This window comes from Ananas comosus, linkage group 14 (genome assembly GCF_001540865.1).
Source record: "Ananas comosus cultivar F153 linkage group 14, ASM154086v1, whole genome shotgun sequence".
NCBI lineage: Eukaryota > Viridiplantae > Streptophyta > Magnoliopsida > Poales > Bromeliaceae > Ananas > Ananas comosus.
Window position 1 is genome coordinate 1,812,729 of NC_033634.1, and position 19,796 is coordinate 1,832,524.

Below are 19,796 nucleotides of genomic sequence, written 5' to 3' on the forward strand. Positions count from 1 at the left end.
TGTAGAAATATCTAAATCACATAAAATTTTGATAGAAAATTTTTTATACTATATAAAACAAGATCAATATTTCTGATCTAAAATCTTAATGTCATATCATCATATTTTGTAAGATTTTTATTTTCAGCCGTTGATTTTGAGCCATTTCGATCACTAGGCAAATGATATCAAAAAATCACAAAATTTATTTTATAAATACTTACAATATTCAAAATCAAGTCTAATAGAGCTGATCGTCGATTCGAAAGTCTCAACATCAAAAACAACTTGGAAGCATGAAGCTCTCTGTACTTCCAGAAGCATACCAGCCGCACTCGATATATATATACATATATATATATTAGACTAGAATACTATTAATAGATTAATAGTATTTGCGTTTTTTTGCTATCAAAATTTTAACTCTTTAATAAAAAATTATAGGATTAAAATAATAGTGATCTCCTAGAGTTTAATTGTGATTTCTCTAAAATTAAATAAGCGATTAATTAAATAATATAATTTAAAAAATAAAATTAATTAAAATATAAATTTATCGGCTAACAAATCGATAGTAAATAAAGCCAAATTTTAAAGAAGAGGACACGCGTAGCATTGCATGGTATTGAGCTTCATTGGGAGATTGATTTGGATGTTTTGGTGGAGGTACAGTGTTTCACGCAGAGGGCCACACGTGTGAACACGTTGTCACGTGGGAACGTGTCAAAAAAGCTCTTATTACGAAGCTGATGCCAAATGCAAAAAAGAAAAGGCGAAAAGGAAAAATAAAAGAAAAGAATCATAACTTTTGTGGTGTTTAAGATATATGGTAATTTGTTTTTTAAAAAAACTTATTAAGGTTTTTATTTTCCCTTTGTGCAAAAGTAACGGTCAAAATAGATAGCAAATTAAGTACTATATTTTAGATGCCATGTTAATAAAATTATGAAGGTAATTAGTAAAAGGTATATAGTTCTAAAATTTATTGTTAATTATGTTCAGATGAAAGTTTTAGTAAATATTGCAAAGGAGTTAAGTAAAAATTTTTCTTCTTTTTTTTTTGAGTTATGAGATTCGTGCTTCATCAAAGAAACCATTTGAATTTAGCCTTTAATTAATTAAATAAGAAAATATGCAATTAATTAATGGGTATATGATTCTTAAATATGCTTTATTCATCATAGAAAGCAAACATTTTTTTCACATATATATATATATATATATATATATATATATATATATATATATATAAAGTTTTTACACATTTACTCTCAGACTAAAAACGAAAAGAAATTTTATTGATAATAAGCTACTCATTTTTTATTGAAAATTAATTTAAAATTTTGCAAACACTTCTATAAAATAGGATTACTACAAAATTAAGCTCCTATATATTTATCAGGCGAAAAAAAAAAATGCAACAGAACATTTTTTTTATCAAACAAAGTCCCCACCAAATGTGGCAAAATTTAGTCCAACTAAAAATGAGTTTTATATTAAAGCAATCAATCCTACGTGGCAATATTAGTGATGGGACATTAGTGATTCCAATTTAATTTAATTTAATTTGTATGTGAATTTTTTATGCTTAGGAGGAGATTTCTTTTTTTAATTATACGAAAAAGGAAACAAGTTGCCAAATTCTTTGTATACATCGAAAGTGAATCATCTCTTTTTCAATACTCTAATGTTGTCATGTGATGGCTCACTTTGTTGGTCTATATTTTAATTACTAAAGTTTTCTAAAAGCACTTTTGATTATAGAAATAAAAAAGGCTTTTAAACTTGTCCTTATCTACCACTGAAAAGGTGCTTTTGCATGACAACATTAGAGTATTGAAAAAGAGATGATTCACTTTCGATGTATACAAAGAATTTGGCAACTTGTTCNAAAAGGTCAAAATTTAAGTTTGAGTTATTGTATTTGTGTCTATATATTTTTGGTCAAAATTTGACCTAAAATCTTGTTAGAATTTAGGTATGTTTTTGGGTTCTGGGTCAAGTATCGATTAAAACTTGACAAGCACGATAACGATCTAATTTAAACTTAAATTCTCATGAAGCTAATAAAAATGTTCAGATAAAAAGTCAAAACAGAGGCCTCAGAACACGCACGTAAGCGATTCAAAAGAAATTTTGGGGCTTCGTTTTCGAAAATTTGATTGTCCGCGGGTTCCTTAGAAACTTACCCCCAAAAACAAAAGCTATAGGACCGATTCGAACCGGTTTATGTAGAAATCCTAAGATGATTAGTATTTTTTTTTTTTTTTTTGCTGTAGCAGTACGAAAATGTTCAGATTGAAGTTTCTCTTTTGAAATCTAGATATTTATTTGATTTTTCATTTGTCAAACACATAATTTAAAATAATATGACCATCATATTGAGTTTTTGTTTGGCTCCTCTAAAAATTTTATTTTATCTCCGTTTCTAGCGAAGCTCATTTTGGCTTCTAACATAAATTCTATTATTACATCGTTTGCTGTCTCTCAATACTCCCTCACAAGAAATGCGTTTTTAGAAGCTAATTTAAGCCAAAAAGTAGCATCCCATTATGCTAAAAAGAGTTAAGTCATAGATTAATTAGATAATATTATCTATTAATTTCTACTATACTTTCAATTAATACAAACGGTCCCACTACCAAATTTTCAATTAGTATATTTAAATCGTCCCACTACCATGTACAATCCTAACATCTCTATCTCTCATCTTTTATTATACACCATCGTCTTCCTCCCTCCCTCTCACTAATGCGCTCCCACTTCCTCCTTTTGTCGCGGTCACTATTACCATCGTCGGAGAAGGCATCGTCAGGCCCGTATCCTCCGCCAACAATGAGAGATCTTTGGTGGATATACCAAGTGAGATACACAAGAGAATGTTTAATATTTTCTTATTATTAACTACTATTACAATTTCTACTCACTGCAAAGCACGGGCCTCTTCACTAATTATAATATTATGGGAAAAAAATGCCCTCCAATCTCCCCCTTTATGTGAGTGCAAGTCACCATTAATTAATATAAATAAAAGCCAAAAAATAAGTGTTAAATTAATGAGACATGATATGAAATATGGATACTAGTGAGCCGGCAAAAAACTAATTAATAAGTGAAAGGGTTAGTATTTTATTCATGGAAAGATTCCAAAAAGCACATTGAGATGATCAAATGAAGAAGTTAGAAACATTCAAAGAAACCAGAAGAAGAAGAAGCACATATTAAAAGAGTACATGAGAGAGAGATACATAGGTCCATAAATTAAGTCTTTAGACTTGGTGTACATGTACCATCCACTCATTAAGTATACTAAGAAAAGGTCCTTTCAATCTCTTCACAATTTTTCTTTCTTTTTTTTTTTTTTTTCTAGAAAGGCCCTTATTAAAATGAGTGCCCATGAGTCTTGTCACTCTATTGAATTAATGCTACTCTAGAGAATATTAAAGTTGGAAGATCTCTATATGTGTGCTCAATGACACACCTTGTGTACAACTAGTGATTGTAGTAGTTGCTTTGAAGTATGTAACTCTCCATTTATTTTATCTTTTGTCTCTACCAAACCCACATCACTAAACATCATGTAACTTTAAAAGCTTTTTAGATGCCTAAAAGTTGTGGTGACCTCATGTCTCCAACTCCCCCCATGCTTTTATGGATCCTTTGGAGGAACCACCATCACCTTTTATCCTCATTCCTAACCTTTATTCACCCCCACTCAATCCTTGTTTTTATCAATTAAGTCACCATCTACATGTGTCACATTTCAATTGGTTGATTTTGTCAAACATATATTTACTTGGTATTCTTTGTTGAAACAAATTAGCTTGCATATAGAGGGGGTTTAAATTGTGATAGTAATCAAAAGGAGTAATGCTAGATGCACATATAACCCTATATATAATGGTTTGACGAACTCGAAACTAAGTTTAACAAGTTATTGTTATTACATACGAGTCAGATTCAATCTCACAACTTTTAATCAGAAAACAGTGACCAAAATTTGTTATGCAAGCGACAAAAAATCATCGCAGAATTAGCGGATATAGCAACAAGTTCAATGTGATATCAAAGGAAGAACTAATTCAATCATGCATAGCCTTTGTGAGGTTTGTTAGTGATTTGACCAAATGACCATTGATTGACTGAAAATGATGAAACATGGGAGCCCACCAGGCTTTTTACTAGTGCAAGCCACCACCACTACTTACCACCTTTTATGTTATGATGCTCTTTAACTTGAAGGCCATGCTTTAAGCAAGGAACTCCTTTTGCAAAATAAAGGAAGTGGGAAAATGCACCATGAAATATTGGGTTTGCTTTTTAGAGTCATTTGGGCAAATTGATACATCAATCAAATAGGAGGAGGCCAATCATTCATTATTGGAATAATGGGTTACAACTTTTCCTTTGGAAAAAAAAGAAAAAAAGAAAAAGGAAAGAAAATTGGGTGAAAGTGGGTATACTTTTCCAAAAGTCTTGCTTGTTTGTGAAAAGGCTTTTGCTTCATCAAGAGCTTTTTGTGGCCTAGGATTCCTTAAAACTTGCTCCCAATGGGAAAAGGCCCTTCCACTTGAAAGGAGTAGAGAAAGGGGTTAAATTATTGTATCTCTAAGCACTATGTGAAATCATAATCTTTAAGACTAAGGAATAAACCTAAGGATTTGTTGTTTGGGACTTTAGTGGCACAATAATAAGTTTTCCCCAAACTGATCTAGAATTTCTCAAACATTATGGTGGATGGACCCCACATGTGCTTTAAAAGTAAAAGAGAATCATGAACACAAGAAGAAAAAAAAAAAGAAAGGAAAACTTCAAAAAACCCCTGTGGTTTCGTATTTTTTCATTTTAGTACCCTACAGTTTAAAGTGTATCAAGTTTGTACCATGTAATTTCGCACTTTCTCATTTTAATACCCTGTGGTTTAAAGTGTATTAAGTTAGTACCCTGTGATTTTATTTTTGTATCAAATTAGTACTCTATGGTTCTATTTTTGTATCAACTTAGTATCATGTGGTTTTATTTTTCTCTTAATGAAATATTAAACCACAGGGTACTAAAATGAGAAAGTGTGAAATCACAGAGTACTAACTTGATTCACTTTAAACCACAGGGTACTAAAGTGAGAAAGTGCGAAACCACAAGGTGCTAACTTGATACACTTTAAACCACAGGGTACTAAAGTGAGAAAAAGTGAAACCACACGGAGGGTATTTAAAGTTTTTCCAAAAAAAAAAGAAACAAAAAAAAAAAAGGTCATAACTTAAAGTGAAGATGACACCTTTTATTGGCATCAAGATTTGCTAATGGGCATTGGATGTGTCTAAACAAGTGGGAAATCTACAAAAAAAACTTTCTTCCATCACAAGTCTTCCATCATTCATCAACTTTCACCACACATAAAGTCCAACTGATTCACCAGCTCTTCAATGAGAATGCCTTTTCATTTTAGAAAAGGGTATTGATATTAACGCGTCTGTTTGTAGTATTTACAGGACAAGTTCTCTGTATCTAGTCGTAGTTAAATTAAACTGTTTTGTTCTCGCATGACTTAAGCTTTGCTTGGGATTGCAGAAAAATTACGTCGTGTGCGGTGAAAAAATACGATAGAAAAATACTATGCTTATTTCCGTATGTAATATCGCATTCTGTATATCGCAATGAGTCAGTTATAATATACTTTTTATGGTCTTATCGGAAAACGTAGATACATATTCTTGTATACTTTTGTTCCAATTCTATTTTTTATTTATTAACGTTAAAACGAGCCTCAATACCAAACAGGCTCCTACAGAAATGCAACACATTACCGACCGTCCCTAGAGCAAGTAGCAAAGGACTTGGTGGTTGGTACCCGAGACCCAAGTTTGAATCTTAGTTGATTCACATTTCAGCTAAGTTTATTTCTAAATGAAATAAACGAAGCGGGTAGCGTGCTACCTATCTCTCAAAAAAAAAAAAAATTGCAACACATTAAAAAGAATTTAATTCAAAACAAATTTTCTCGCAAATTGAATGAGTACTCAACTTATTTATGCGAGAACTTTCACTTTTGAAGATAAAATGAAAATTTTCTGATTTCACATGAAAATTTGTAGAAGATGACAATATTGCGAAAGAATGTCTATGTGTGTGTTCACACATCACACTCATATGTAGATAAGCACAAAATTAGGATGCATTAGGGCTTGCAATAGAGTCAAATCTCATTCCAAGGTCATGATGGTAATCATTCATTTCGTTTCCTAATCGATTAAGTGCAAACTAACCAATTAAGCTTACGAAATCGAACATCCCTTACGATTCTAATCCAATTTGATCAAATCCTACGTACTGTCGATTCTGATTTCAATCGCGAACCAAACGTGCCCTCGAAGAGAAGCTCGTAACAAGCTAGGTAAATATATTCATACAATCATCACGTTAACGTGGGATCAGATCAAAATATGTAACAAGTTTATATATATATATATATATGTTTATATGCATATGTGTGACATACGTAAAAGTTAATAATGGAGCTACCTATGGCCAAGAAAAAGAAATGTGACGGTCCCGGCGCATGATTCGACTTGCGATATATCACTTTACATGAGTGGGGGAAAAAGATAGACCACGACTTTTTCACTTATATTCCTTTTATTTGAAAGGCTTGTGCAACCTACCTAGACATTTATTAGTCATGCAAACAATTAAATATGCGTGTGTGTTTTTTTTATTCTTTTTCGCCTTTTCGAATTTTGTCGTTTTTTGTATTGACAACTTTTCTCTCTAAGAAGAGGAGATGCTTACAATTTCTATATATGTATGTGTGTGATTTGAGAGGTGGATTGATTCATTAAGGATGGCGATGGATCGGGTCGGGTTCAGATTAGATCGAAATGGTTTGGTAAATTCATACAGGCTTAACCTGATAAGCGCGAATTAACCTAAATAAGCCCAACCCATCGGTTAAAGGCGTCGATTTGACTTGACCTGTTTGGACTTAGAAAAGTAATGCATTAAAAGAGAGCTGCAGGAGTTGTTATTGACAAAGTATGTATATATAATAACCCTTATCAGCATATGTAACATAGTCGATCGATTACGTTAAATAGAACTACTATTGGGTATAAGAGTTAAAAGTTCCGAGCTTCTAGATTTGGCTTTATTGATTTCTAGCCAAAAAAAAAGGGTAGAGAAAAAAAAAAAGTTGTTGTTAGGGTTCCTCTGAGGACCTTGGGAGTCATATTTCCGCATCAAATAAATCTACTCAAATAATATTTCTGCAAAAGCTGTAGTCGGACTAAACGGGCTTCGAGACCCGAAGTAAAAGCATTCAAGAAGCTTGAGGAGAAGAAGGGGTTGGTCCGAACCATATATTGGTTTAAAAGGAAAGGTAAAAAGAGTGGCCATGATATTATTATTATGATTATTATTATGATGATGATGAAATAGAATGCGTTTGGAATAAGCAAAAAAATGAAACTAAAAGGGGGGGGGGGGGTGGGGGGGTGGGGGGGGGGTTATTTCCACAGCATTACACGTGAAGTGAAATCAATGAGCCCAGCTATTAACTCAGGTCCCTCTCCGTTATTAGTGCTCGCTTGGCCCACATTTGATGAGAATAGTTGAGGCCTCTAAATTCAGTTGCTAATGGACCCTCCGCTCTCGCCGATTCGAATCCGGCCCGTTTATTGCTTCTAGAGGTTCTATTCGCTGCCTTCGTCAAAACAACGAAAGCACTTCCGCGTCGAACATATTCGATCTGAATCCGAATCCGAATCCGAATAAGACACCATATGAAAACAAAAGAGAAAGCACCTTTCACACCTTTTGTGGTGTAATGAAGAGGAAGGATGAGAAGGATTATGTGGCAAAAAACTCTTTGCATCTTTTGTGTGTGTGTGTGCACACCAATATCATCAGCATAGTTTGTGTTGGGGAGTACAATAATGCAATGCAAGTGTGTTACTGCATTTTGCTGGACAGGAGGAAATTTTAGCTTAAAGCAGACCAGAATATTGGAAGCTCCAGGTTGCCTAGCTAGGAGATTGATCTTAGGTTGAATTAATTTGGTTCGCCTTTTATTTTGTTTTCGGCTAAGATTGCATGAAAAAGAGGTTAAAAATTCCGACATTTAAAAAGCGGTTAAAATTTTTTTCCACATGCATTTTGTCCTATGCATCTATCTATACATTTTAGAAAAAGAAATGGGTACATTGCACTACTTTTCGTCCTCAAGATATGAGTCACGTGATATTTTGGTCCTCAAACTTTCATAAGTTGTAATTTCTGACTCGAACTTTCTGAATTATTGTANAAAAAAAAAAAAAAAAAAGCCCTCTTAGCATGTGATAGGAGAAGTCCAATGTACACACATTTATGTGCCCATAAATGAGGGGAAAGAAAAATATCAGTTGGGAGAGGGGGCCAATACATTGCATCTTACATATGTTTTGATGGGTAATAACTCCTAAAAGAAGAAGGGACCAAGTTGTTCCCTGTGTAATCTGGTGGGTGGATTATTGTTTAAGGTGCTCTTTTTTAGGGTTTATATTATGGATGAGTAATTACTACTACTACTACTACAAAAAAAAAAAAAACAAAAAAAAAACAAAAAACAGAAGATCACATGTGGCACTAAGATTAATCTCGTGATCACTGTTTTGTTCTTTATCATGTTTACCTAATTTACTTCCTTTCCAATCAATACGATTTAAACGCATTAATAGTTTCTGTCTTATCCTAATACTTTAGTCTCCATACTTCGACATAGATTGCATTCGTCTTCATATATTTAGCAGAAGCAATAAAAATGACCTTCTTTCAACGACATCTAAGGTTTTTTTTTTTTTTTTTTTTTTTTTTTTTTGGCGATTAGAAACTGAAAATATAATATGTGTGAGAATTCAGAAACTGAACTACTCAAATGAAACATAGCGCGGCCAATATGCAACATCAAAATACTAGGGGGGGTGCTATCAATACATTATTACACAATCTTACCTACTAGAGGATCTTCTTGGGTGGAGAGAAATATCACTCCTTAATTAATAGCAAAATTTTGACTGATGTATTGTTTTGGATCACTTGGGACTTGAAACAGAGAGAGAGAGAGAGAGAGAGAGAGAGAGAGAGAGAGTGACTGATTTATTAAAAGCAAAAGAGGTTAAACCTCAGAGTGAGTGAAGGAACAATGAAGGGTGCCATGTTTGTTTGCAATGAGTCTTTATTGGAGCAGATAAGAGCATTAAATGCTTAAAGCGACTTCTTTAAATAATAATAGAAAAAATTAGATTCGAAATCGAAATTTCACATTATTATCCTATAAATGAGGGGAAAATGTTTTTGTTTTTCTTCAAACACAGTTTGGGACCTCCTACTTTTTCAGAGATATTAACTGCCCCTTTGCCTCAGGGACCACTCCTTTGTACCCCAACTTTTCTGAAAAAAAAATTAAAAACCTCTTGATTGTTAACGTTGGTTTCTGTCGAAACTCAAACTCTCACAAACCACTCGTTCGTACCTGAACATACTGACTCCCCGTAATAACGTAATTATTCGGCTCCTCTTAAATCGAAATAAATTGTTAAATAATAATAATAATAGTAAGACATTAATTTATTTTTTATTTTTCTAATTTTTACATCATTCGTATTTTTTCAAACAGTTAGCACGATTGAAAGAACTTCTCAATTCCACAACTATATAAGCAAAAAGCAGAAGAAAAGTGATTTCACCCCACGTCTAGTTCTGCTCGGAAGTTTAATATGCTTTTTGTCAAAATTGAGTTACGATTGAGATTTTAAGAACGATTGAATCAGATTTTGATCTAAATTGGACAGGAAAACCGAACCAAAACTGAGTTTAGATTACAACCCAATCGAAATCCACCCAAACTTGTTAGCGTAAACTTGATTCAAATCCAAATTTTGGGGAGACGGATGGAGAGTTGTTTAGAAGAAGCCAGAATAACAATCTCATCAGGATAGCTAAGTAATACAGACGAAATGATATGAAAAACATAAAAATGCTTTTACCCTGTTAGTCTTTTATAAATTTTAACTCCGTAATTTTTAAGGTTAATTGCATGCAGGTCATCGCAAACATAGTGAATTACAAATATATTTCTATAAATTTTAACTTTTATAAGTTATTTCTGCAAAAGTCCTAATTCTTTCAGATATGTTCCTCTGATTTGTTACCAACTTACCATTAAAGAACTATTAGAAAACTGTTTATATTTTCAATTTTGCCATCACAGATATGTCCCTTCAAAAGTTATAACAATATAATATAAAAAGAGTAAAAATGTCAAAAATTAATCCGGGTAAAGCATTTAACTTATGGTTAACTAAACTTTCCTAATGAATTCTAACGGCAGGGACATATCTGAAAACATTAGAACTTTTGCAGGAATAACTTATGAATGTTAAATTTTACTGTAATATATCTGCAATTCACTATATTTGCGGGGGCCTGTTCCCTTAATTTTTAACACACAAAACATTAGGATAAGGAAACGAACTCGAAGCAAAGCATGTTCTATTGGCCAGGGTAATGTTTGGGCCAAATCGGATCCTGCATTTTTGGCCCAATTAAGTGTTGGGCTGGATTTGATTCCGCCTTACTGAAACTAGGCCCAAATCTAATCATCCTCGAATAATTTTGGATTGTGAAATAGACCCCTCAATAATTGTTCCTTTGATTGACATTTTCTTTATATTTAGTTTTCTTTTTTCTCTGACTTAAACCCTTATCACTGATTAAGTTGAAAATTTAATGAATAGTGGTTTTCGTCAAATTTGATTGCTTGTTACACTTTTTTAGTCGATAAAACCACGAATTTAGTTGACTATTAAATGCTAATAGCAAGTGCGTAATTTAATTATAATGAAGTCTCTTTAATATTCCGATTTTACAACTTATTTTTATATTTTATGTAAATATGTTAGTCCTCAAATTTTTTCTGTAAATTATTTTTTATTTTTTTCTGAAGTACAATAAAATAGCTATTTTGCAGAAAATACATAATTTTTTTTTTTCATTTTGTGCTTGAAGATGAAATTTAATTATATCAGAAAATTTTTAAAAAAAATTAAAGCATTTAACTGAAAAGTTGAAGGACGGAGTCGCTATGTCGTGATAGCACAGGGACTATTACTACATTTGATCCTTCGATCCGCGCCTCACGATCACTCCCGCAAATGAACGGTTAAGATGAGTCCTAAATCTACCTTCCAACGGCCGATGACGAAGGTCTCATAAAAAACTTTCTATGCGAGCGCTCGGACGACACGACCCACCCTCAGTGAAAAGAAGCATAAGCGAAGAACCCTATCGAGCCCTTTCGAAGCATCAGGGTTTATGCGGCCACCATGCTCTTATCCGTGCGACCGCCTCCTCCCTCTTCTTCCTCCTCTTCGCCCTCGTCCTCTTCTCCTCCTCTTCCCCGAGCCCCCTTATCCTTCTCGAACCGGTCGAACCGGTTCACCCGGTCCGGTTCACCCTCCTCCTCGGTTCGGATACAACGCTGCAACAAAGGGCTCCATTGGAGAGCTCTCCTTCGAATCCCCTCCTCCAATGGAGGCAATAGTGGAAGGTGCCTCTTTGTTATTTTAACCCCCTATCTATAAGCCATTTTGAAATAACTCCCTCAACTTTTTTCTTTTCTTTTTTTTTTAAGTAGGAAATTATTATATTTGATACCTTTATTAGTTGTCAAAGAGGAAATATATTCATTTGAGTTTTATACTCCATAAATTATCAAACGTGTAAAATTTTTCCTAATACTTTAAAATCTAAGTGCTCCTATTATCTCTACGCGTCTAGTTAGTATACTATATTTAATTCGCAATTATAAGTTTATGGGAAAACTTCAAATACCCTTTCGCACTTTCTCACTTTAATATCATGTGGTTTAAAGTGTATCAAGTTAGTATCTGTGGTTTGGCACTTTCTCACTTTAGTACCATGTACCATGTGGTTTAAAGTGTATCAAGTTAGTACCCAGTGGTTTCGCACTTTCTCATTTTAGTACCATGTGGTCTAATATTTCGTTAAATTATGTATACCCTACCTAGGTTTATCGAATATTCATTTTAGTATCCTTTAGTTTTAACTTTGTCACTGATTTAACAAAAAAAATGCTCCGAAATGGATAATAAAAAGAAAAAAAATGAAACCACAGGGTACTAACTTGATACACTTTAAACCACAGGGTACTAAAGTGAGAAAGTGCGAAACCACAAGGTACTAACTTGATACACTTTAAACCACATGATATTAAAGTGAGAAAGTGCGAAACCACAGAGGGGGTATTTGAAGTTTTCTCTAAGTTTATTAATGTAAGTAATTAGTTTAAATTTTAAAGTCAAAATGCTGTTGACCGGCTCAAATCAAACAAATTGCAAGGTTGGGCAGTGAAGTGAAATCAAAATTTTGAAAGGTTGCGTAGCTATTTCAAAATGTTTCATAGTTCTGGTAAGTTCTATTAATTTTTTTTACCTATTATAGATTTGCCGAATATTTGTTCTTCTTGTAAAAGTCAGTAATTTTATTTGCCCTCTAATATACACTTATTGCACTATTGAAACAAATCTCGTGTATATTTCGGTTCTGTTTGGGGATTTTTATAGATTTGTATCACCTTGCTTATTATACCGCATTGCAGCTGCACTCAGCAGACCATCGGCTCCGACTTCGACCCTTTGGGTATTAACGAGATCTCTTTCGGTTTTGGTGCGTCATTGAGAAGTGTCGTCGACTTCGTTTGCCAAACATTTGAGAGTACGTCGAGCTCGAGGAAAGAGAAGTCATCCGTTAGTCGAGGAGCGGCAGGTTCGTTTTGTTTAGTTACGTCTAAATTTTATCACGACATACATGTGCGACTACCGGTAAGTCGAGTTACTGTATGAAAATCAGACAATTTCATTATCTGGCAGCCGCAATCGAGGACAGTTCTATCGACATTGGCGACTTCTTCAAAGGCCCGCTACCCGGAAAATTCCTAAAGCTCTTAGGGTACTTGGCTTTATCTCGACTCGGAGTGTACATACCATTAGGTGGAGTGAACAGGGAAGCTTTTGCTGGTAATTTGGACCAGAACAGTCTGTTAAGCACTTTAGATTCGTTTTCTGGCGGTGGCGTCGGTAGGCTCGGGATCTGCTCCTTGGGTATCGTTCCCTTTATCAACGCCCAGATCGTTTTTCAGCTTCTCGCGCAGGTTTATCCGAAACTGCAAGATCTTCAAAAGAGGGAGGGAGAGGCAGGAAGAAAGAAGGTTCTTCAATATACGAGATACGCTTCGGTTGGTTTTGCTGTAGTCCAGGTAGGGAAATGAGGGCCTTTTCTAATATAGAACTTATCTAAATTACATTGTATTTTGCAACAGGTATTTGAACTTTACCAGATTTAATTTCACTTCCTTACCTTCTTGTATGTTTGAGTTAACTACATCTCCGGCAGAATCTCCACTATCTGAAACTAATGATATGTTATTTTACCCATTTCAAAATGGCATATAGTTCGGATAATAAGGTCTACACTTTTTTGCCTTACAGAAACTTTTTTAGTATCTTGATCAAATTCTTCGTCCTTTCTTGCAAGGCTATAGGGCAAGTTCTTTACCTTCGTCCCTATGTTAACGACTTCAGCACGGAATGGGTAGTGTCGTCTGTTACACTGTTGACACTTGGTTCGGTATTTACGACTTTTCTTGGGGAAAGGATATCTGACCTGAAACTTGGAAACGGAACATCCCTTCTGATATTTACGAGCATTATATCCTATTTGCCGGCATCATTTGGTCGAACAGTTGCACAGGCGTTTCAAGAGGGAAACTACATCGGACTTGCGACGATTGTCTTATCATTTTTTCTGTTAGTTCTTGGGATTGTGTATGTACAAGTAAGTGAGCTTCTTCATTTCGTCAAGTTGCTTAGATATTTTCTCTTCGCAAAGCTATCTTTACATATATGCCCCTGTAAAATTTGAATTTCTGTGTATGGTTATACCCCTTGAAGGTCCAGTTTCTTACAAAAATACTCTCAACTCTTAACTTTTGAGTCATCAAATCCACTCTGGAAAGTTGGTTCTGTAATAGAAAACATTTTCAATTAGGGGCTTGTTAGTAAGTAGTAATGGACAATGGTATTTATATGTAAGAGTTTGAGTTTTCGAAGGCATTTATAGAAGTTCAGAGTTTGTAGATAATTTTGCAGTCCAGCTTTCGAAGTCCAGTTTTCGAAGGCATTTATAGATAATTTTGCAGGGGTATATATTTAAATTTTCTTTTTTACTTTTATGTTTTATATGTGCTTATTAGCATCTGATGAAGGATTTCAGGAAGCTGAAAGGAAAATACCACTCAACTATGCTTCAAGATATAGCAGCAGAAGCGGAGGGCTTCAGAGATCTGCATATCTTCCATTCAAGGTTCGTAATATTTACTGACACATTTTATTCAACCTTAAAGATCTATAAATAATGCTTTTCGAAATGTAATCTTAGTGGCAAAAAATGTCGACCAAACTAATCACTTGTAAGAATTTTAAGTAGATTTTTGACGCCTTAAGCCTAATCTTTGTCTATGTCATTAGGTGTGGCTGTAAACAAAGTAATCACAGCAAAGCCAAAGCTTACCATTGTACCGAGCCCTTTGTTCACACACCAAATTGTTCAAAAATCAAATTTTACTCAACTCTAGTTTGTTGGTTTTGCAGATGGGAAATTAAGGGATTTTTGGAAAGTACTTTAACTTCTGTATTCTTCTGTCATGATTATTTTTGAAGTTAAAGTTTGAGACAAAAAAGAAAAAAAGATCCGTAAGGTAGATGCTTAAAAAATATATATATTTGCGGTCCTTTTATTAAATAGATATATGAGTCAGTTTCTGCATTCAATCTTTGAAAGTTGTGTTATTGACTTAAATCTTTTCGAGCAGGTTAATAGTTCTGGGGTGATGCCTATAATATTTTCTACATCTTCGCTGGCTTTGCCCGGTACTCTGGCGCGCTTTACTGGTTTATCTGCTCTTAAAAATGCTGCAGTCGCTTTAAACCCAGGAGGTAATTTTCTCACTTTCCTAATTCATTATTATATAGAAGCACAAACTACATTGTACTTAAAGAGTTGTTGGTTGTATCTTCAGCATTTACTTCTTTTTTATATTACAGACTTTTTATTTGTAACTTTGGGCTTAATATCTGCACTTTGAGGCATTTAGATTGTAAGATATACATACAATAACTCCTATCCAAAGTACTCTCATTGCTCATAATTTCTTGCAGGTGCTTTATATCTTCCTACCAATATATTGCTCATAGCTTTTTTCAATTACTACTACACCTTTCTCCAACTGGATCCCGACGATGTTAGTGAGCAATTGAAGCGCCAAGGTGCTTCGATTCCTCTTGTCCGACCCGGAAAAAGCACTGCTGCTTTTCTGAAAACAGTAAGTAGCTTCATTTTCTTCGTAAATTAGCGAACCCTCCTCTTGCTCTCACGCTGAAGAGTGATGGAACAGTAACCGTAGGTTAGTTAAATGCAAAATGATTCCAGTTCTAATTTCTCGTGGTTTCTATTGTAGGTTCTTAGCCGGATATCGGTTCTGGGCTCTGCCTTTTTGGCCGTGCTCGCTGCAGGGCCGGCAGTGATCGAACAAACCACGCACTTAACTGCATTCCGGGGATTCGCGGGCACATCTGTTCTCATCCTCGTCGGTTGCGCGACTGATACAGCAAGAAAAGTGCAGGCGGAGATAATATCTCAGAAATACAAAAACATCGAGTTCTACGACATTAACCGGTACGGCCCGCCGTGAATACACTCAGCGAGATTCATGTACTCTTTTCTCTTTTTTTTTTTGCTTGTTCATACATCGTGGCGCGAGACAGAAGATAGATCTTTCTTTGTTATGTACTTTGATCATCTTGCTGGGAAGTGTATGAATCAGTTTGGAGAAAAATTCATTTGTCTTAGTAACATTACCTTGATGTAAAATGGTGTAGTATTGCCCACACTCGGATTAGGGTTAATTGCGTATGTATGTACCCCTACATTATAATATTGTATATTCATTTTTGTAAAGTGTGAATTATCGAATATATTCCTCAAAGTTGCGTAGTTTGTAAATATTTCTCTTTCTCCAAATTTGACATTTTTCTCACAAAATAATCACTCTGTCCTTGGCTTAATATACGGATCATGAATTATTTATTTGAAAAAGAGTTGTTATAAAAACTGTTTTTCCGCAAGAGTGCTCTCGTCCAAACGGTGAAATTCATCTATCATATTTTGGAGGTTTAGAGAGTTACATTTAATGGTAATTAGACTTAGTTTGATATTTAGATCTATCTAATTTTATTAGATAAAATAGAGTTGAGAAAAAAACATATAGCGATATACTTCTACGTTTTCTGTTGGAATCGTCGAAATGCAATATCACGTACGGAAACATCACATACGGAAACAAATAGAGTATTTTGCAATCTTTCTGCAATCCTTAAAACTTTATATGCATAAAACTGTAATTTTTAACTTTTTAGGGATACATATGAAATTGTGCCAAAAAAAAAGATGGGTCGTTCTCAAAATAGTCCATAGTTGACGGGGGCTTCGAGTAATTTTGCCTCTTTGTGCTGCAGTAACGGTAGAAAAATTCTCCTTTCTCCCGATCCGTCTCCACCTCATTTCTTTCTCTCTCTCCAACCTCAAATCTAGGGTTTCTGCGCTCTCTCTCGATCGATCGATCGACATGGACGCCGTTGATTCCGTCGTGGATCCGTTGAGGGAGTTCGCCAAGGACAGCTTCCGCCTCGTCAAGCGATGCCACAAACCCGATCGCAAAGGTTAGTCTCTCTCCTGCTCTGAATCCGTAGATCTACGAAACTGTGCAATTTTATTATCGATTCGATTTTGATGGGGTTTTTCCGATGCCCTAGAGTTCACGAAGGTCGCGATTCGCACCGCGATCGGGTTCGTGGTGATGGGATTCGTAGGGTTCTTCGTGAAGCTGATCTTTATCCCGATCAACAACATCATCGTTGGATCTGGTTGAGGTGAGTAGTTGTGTGAATCCCTAATTAGAAAAATTACTGTTTCGACCAGGTTTTAATGTTAACTCTTGTTCTGAATTTACCGTTCTTATTTGTTCCACATCTTGTATAGTTGTATACTACATGAGTAGAAAAAGAGGGGAGAAAAAGAAAAAAACCTGCAAAACCACCTTAACTTTGACCTGATTGAAATTGAAATTTACTAAATCGTGCACCGTGCACAAAATTCCATTAAGATCTCTAAACATCATCACCATGCGACTGCAACATGGCAGTGAAAAATTTGTCAGAACCCGACCCGAACTTTAGCCAGATAACAGTTAGAAAGTTGTAAATTTAGGCGGCAATTTGCAATAAAACCAAAGTTTACGCACCCCCGAGCTTTTTCTCTAGATAGAAATGCCAAATAGCTTTTATTCTGGTTGTGTTCTATGTTGAGGTCGTATCTATTTTTCACTTTTTTATTGTCCAAAATTTTCAGCTGTTACTTGTAATTTATGAAGTGTAATTTTGGTAGCTGCTACAAAATTTTGCTTTGATTTGCATGTTTTGTTTTGTGATTTGTCATGTTTCGATTTTCCTTTAGTATGCTGCTATGAGGAAGAACATGTTTAGAAGTTTTCTTTAGTTTGATTAGTCATTTCCTAGTTCTATTATCATGGTTTTTTGACATTGAGAAATTCATTTACCTGAATAAAAGATAAAACTCATCCCCAAGCATTAGAGTCTCTATTTGGCTCTCGACTCGATTAACATGACCTTTGCTGGATTAACTCTGCTCTTCGTTTCATTCTAATCGACACTTATGAAACAGGCATTATCATTACGTGCACTGCAATCCCTGTCGTGTTTGTTATTCGTGACATTCTTTCCTTTTTCCCCAGATTTTTTGAGTTGGAAGGTAGTGCCCATGAACTATTTTCTACTCCTATACATGTTAATCCGACGCCACTTTCATAGACGTCACATATGTAGCCTCGAATTACTTTTTATATAAATCGCATTTTATATTTTGAAACTTGTTTGTTGGTGTTTAAAGTTCGTGAATGTTTAAGAACGCTATCTTCTAGGTGAATGAAATCACATGTGCTGCGGCGCTCAATTACATCCAGCTTTAATTTGCATTAATTTACATGAATCCATCTGAGTTTATCAGTACTAAGCTGTTCTTCACTTTTGTTTCGGTTGCAGAGTTTCTGAGGAACAAGGATGGGGTCTTTAGATAAAATCAGAATCAACTTATGTTGCTTTGGCATTTAGGGAGTTTGAATTCTTATGTACAAGAAGACATTTAATTCGATTTTTTTGGATTGCTTGCTTTATATTTTGTTAGAAAATCTGCGATGGATTATCTTATTCGGTTTTTTTTTCTATTTTTTTCTTTTATCCTTCGTCATCTTCTCTGGACTCACTTGTGGGAGCCTCCCAAACACGTATTTATATTTATTTATATTAATCTGAAGCCAAAGACGCGAGCTTTAAATTTAAGCTGTCGAAACTATGCTAAACAAAATTTAAACCAGTTGGAGCTTCTGGAAAAGTGCTAATTCCATGCAGGGCTGTTTTGCCCTTTGAGGCATTGTTTCACCCAGTTGAAGCTTCTGGATAGTGCAGCAGGTATTGTTTGAGTGTAGTTGTGTATTAGACTCCAACAAATGTTTATGTTCAGTATGTCGGAATGATATCACTCTTTTTTGAGTGGGGTGTACACACCATCTTCTTCAAAATTCAAAATAACACATTAAAATTTAAATCAAAATTGGATGGCATGGAATGTTTTTTTTTATATTATTAGAATTAAGGAATCGGATTTTTTGTTTCTTGGGAGTTTTCGATATTTTTTATTTGGTTGCATGGTTTGTCTTATCTATGATATGATTTATTTTAGTATGAAAAAAATAACTCCGTCACATGCCTATTTGTCAAAATAAGCTTAAGTGAATTAAAAAGATATTGTAAATAAGTTCGAAGAGGTCGTAAAATTAACATGTAATTTATTGGATGTCGCTGCATAATATTAAAAAAATCAGAAAAAAAAAATGTATAAATGTTTTATACTTAATTTTTATAAATTGAAAATTTTATATATATATATATATATATATATATAGGGATAATTTCATAGATGCCCTTCCAGAAACTATTAATTTCATCAATGCCCTTCTAAAACCGATAATATTATGAATGCCCTCCAATAAATAAAAAATTATCATAAATACCCTTCACTAGTTAAGTTCGGTCAAAATCCCTTTAAAATAGAGTTATATTTTTAAAATGCCATTTTTACCCTTTATCTCCCATTAACAGTAGAAATACTAATAGATATTTCAAGACAATTTCTATAAACCTAAATTTAATTATTTAATATACTAAATATTAAATTAAATTATTAATATATATTAATTATTAAAAAATATATAAAAATTGTATTTTATATATAGTATGTTTTTATATGATTTTGGTTTTGTTTTCGGCTTCGGATTTCGGTTCAAGTTTGGTTTAGATATAAATCAAAACCATAATTGAGTTTGAATATAATGTGATTTTATTTTTTTTGTAACTTTAACTGAAACTATCCGTACTCAGTATCGATTAAGCTCACCCCATTCAAAATCGAGTTCAAATAAAATTGTGTACCTATATCAATTCACATTCCTAATCAGTAATAGTAATTTTGAAATAAAAGATAGATTTAATTTTTTTTCCTATTTAATAAAAAATAAATCAAATAACAATATGCATGTATTTTTTTGTCGACTAAAAAAAAGAGAGTTTTGTTCG

General features: G+C 34.0%; 2 protein-coding genes across 2 annotated transcripts; both read left to right on the forward strand.

The window, feature by feature from the left end:
• LOC109720582 (preprotein translocase subunit SECY, chloroplastic) lies at window positions 11,289-16,075 on the forward strand. Its single transcript, XM_020247809.1, has 8 exons — window positions 11,289-11,560; window positions 12,632-12,798; window positions 12,903-13,288; window positions 13,567-13,866; window positions 14,305-14,394; window positions 14,903-15,026; window positions 15,249-15,412; window positions 15,548-16,075. The coding sequence occupies exons 1-8, from the start codon at window positions 11,337-11,339 to the stop codon at window positions 15,779-15,781; spliced, it is 1,689 nt and encodes a 562-aa protein (XP_020103398.1). The 5' UTR covers window positions 11,289-11,336; the 3' UTR covers window positions 15,782-16,075.
• Window positions 16,607-18,503, forward strand: LOC109719947 (protein transport protein Sec61 subunit gamma-like). Its single transcript, XM_020246801.1, has 3 exons — window positions 16,607-16,808; window positions 16,902-17,018; window positions 18,207-18,503. Exons 1-2 carry the CDS (start codon window positions 16,715-16,717, stop codon window positions 17,015-17,017), a joined length of 210 nt encoding a protein of 69 aa, XP_020102390.1. The 5' UTR covers window positions 16,607-16,714; the 3' UTR covers window position 17,018; window positions 18,207-18,503.

Excerpts from the sequence above, each read along its gene's own strand:
- LOC109720582 (XM_020247809.1), top strand. The coding sequence starts at position 11,337 with ATGCTCTTATCCGTGCGACCGCCTCCTCCCTCTTCTTCCTCCTCTTCG. Across the intron at positions 14,395-14,902 it reads CTGCATATCTTCCATTCAAG|GTTAATAGTTCTGGGGTGAT; the intron begins GTTCGTAATATT and ends CTTTTCGAGCAG. Across the intron at positions 15,027-15,248 it reads AGTCGCTTTAAACCCAGGAG|GTGCTTTATATCTTCCTACC; the intron begins GTAATTTTCTCA and ends AATTTCTTGCAG.
- LOC109719947 (XM_020246801.1), top strand. The coding sequence starts at position 16,715 with ATGGACGCCGTTGATTCCGTCGTGGATCCGTTGAGGGAGTTCGCCAAG. Across the intron at positions 16,809-16,901 it reads CCACAAACCCGATCGCAAAG|AGTTCACGAAGGTCGCGATT; the intron begins GTTAGTCTCTCT and ends CCGATGCCCTAG.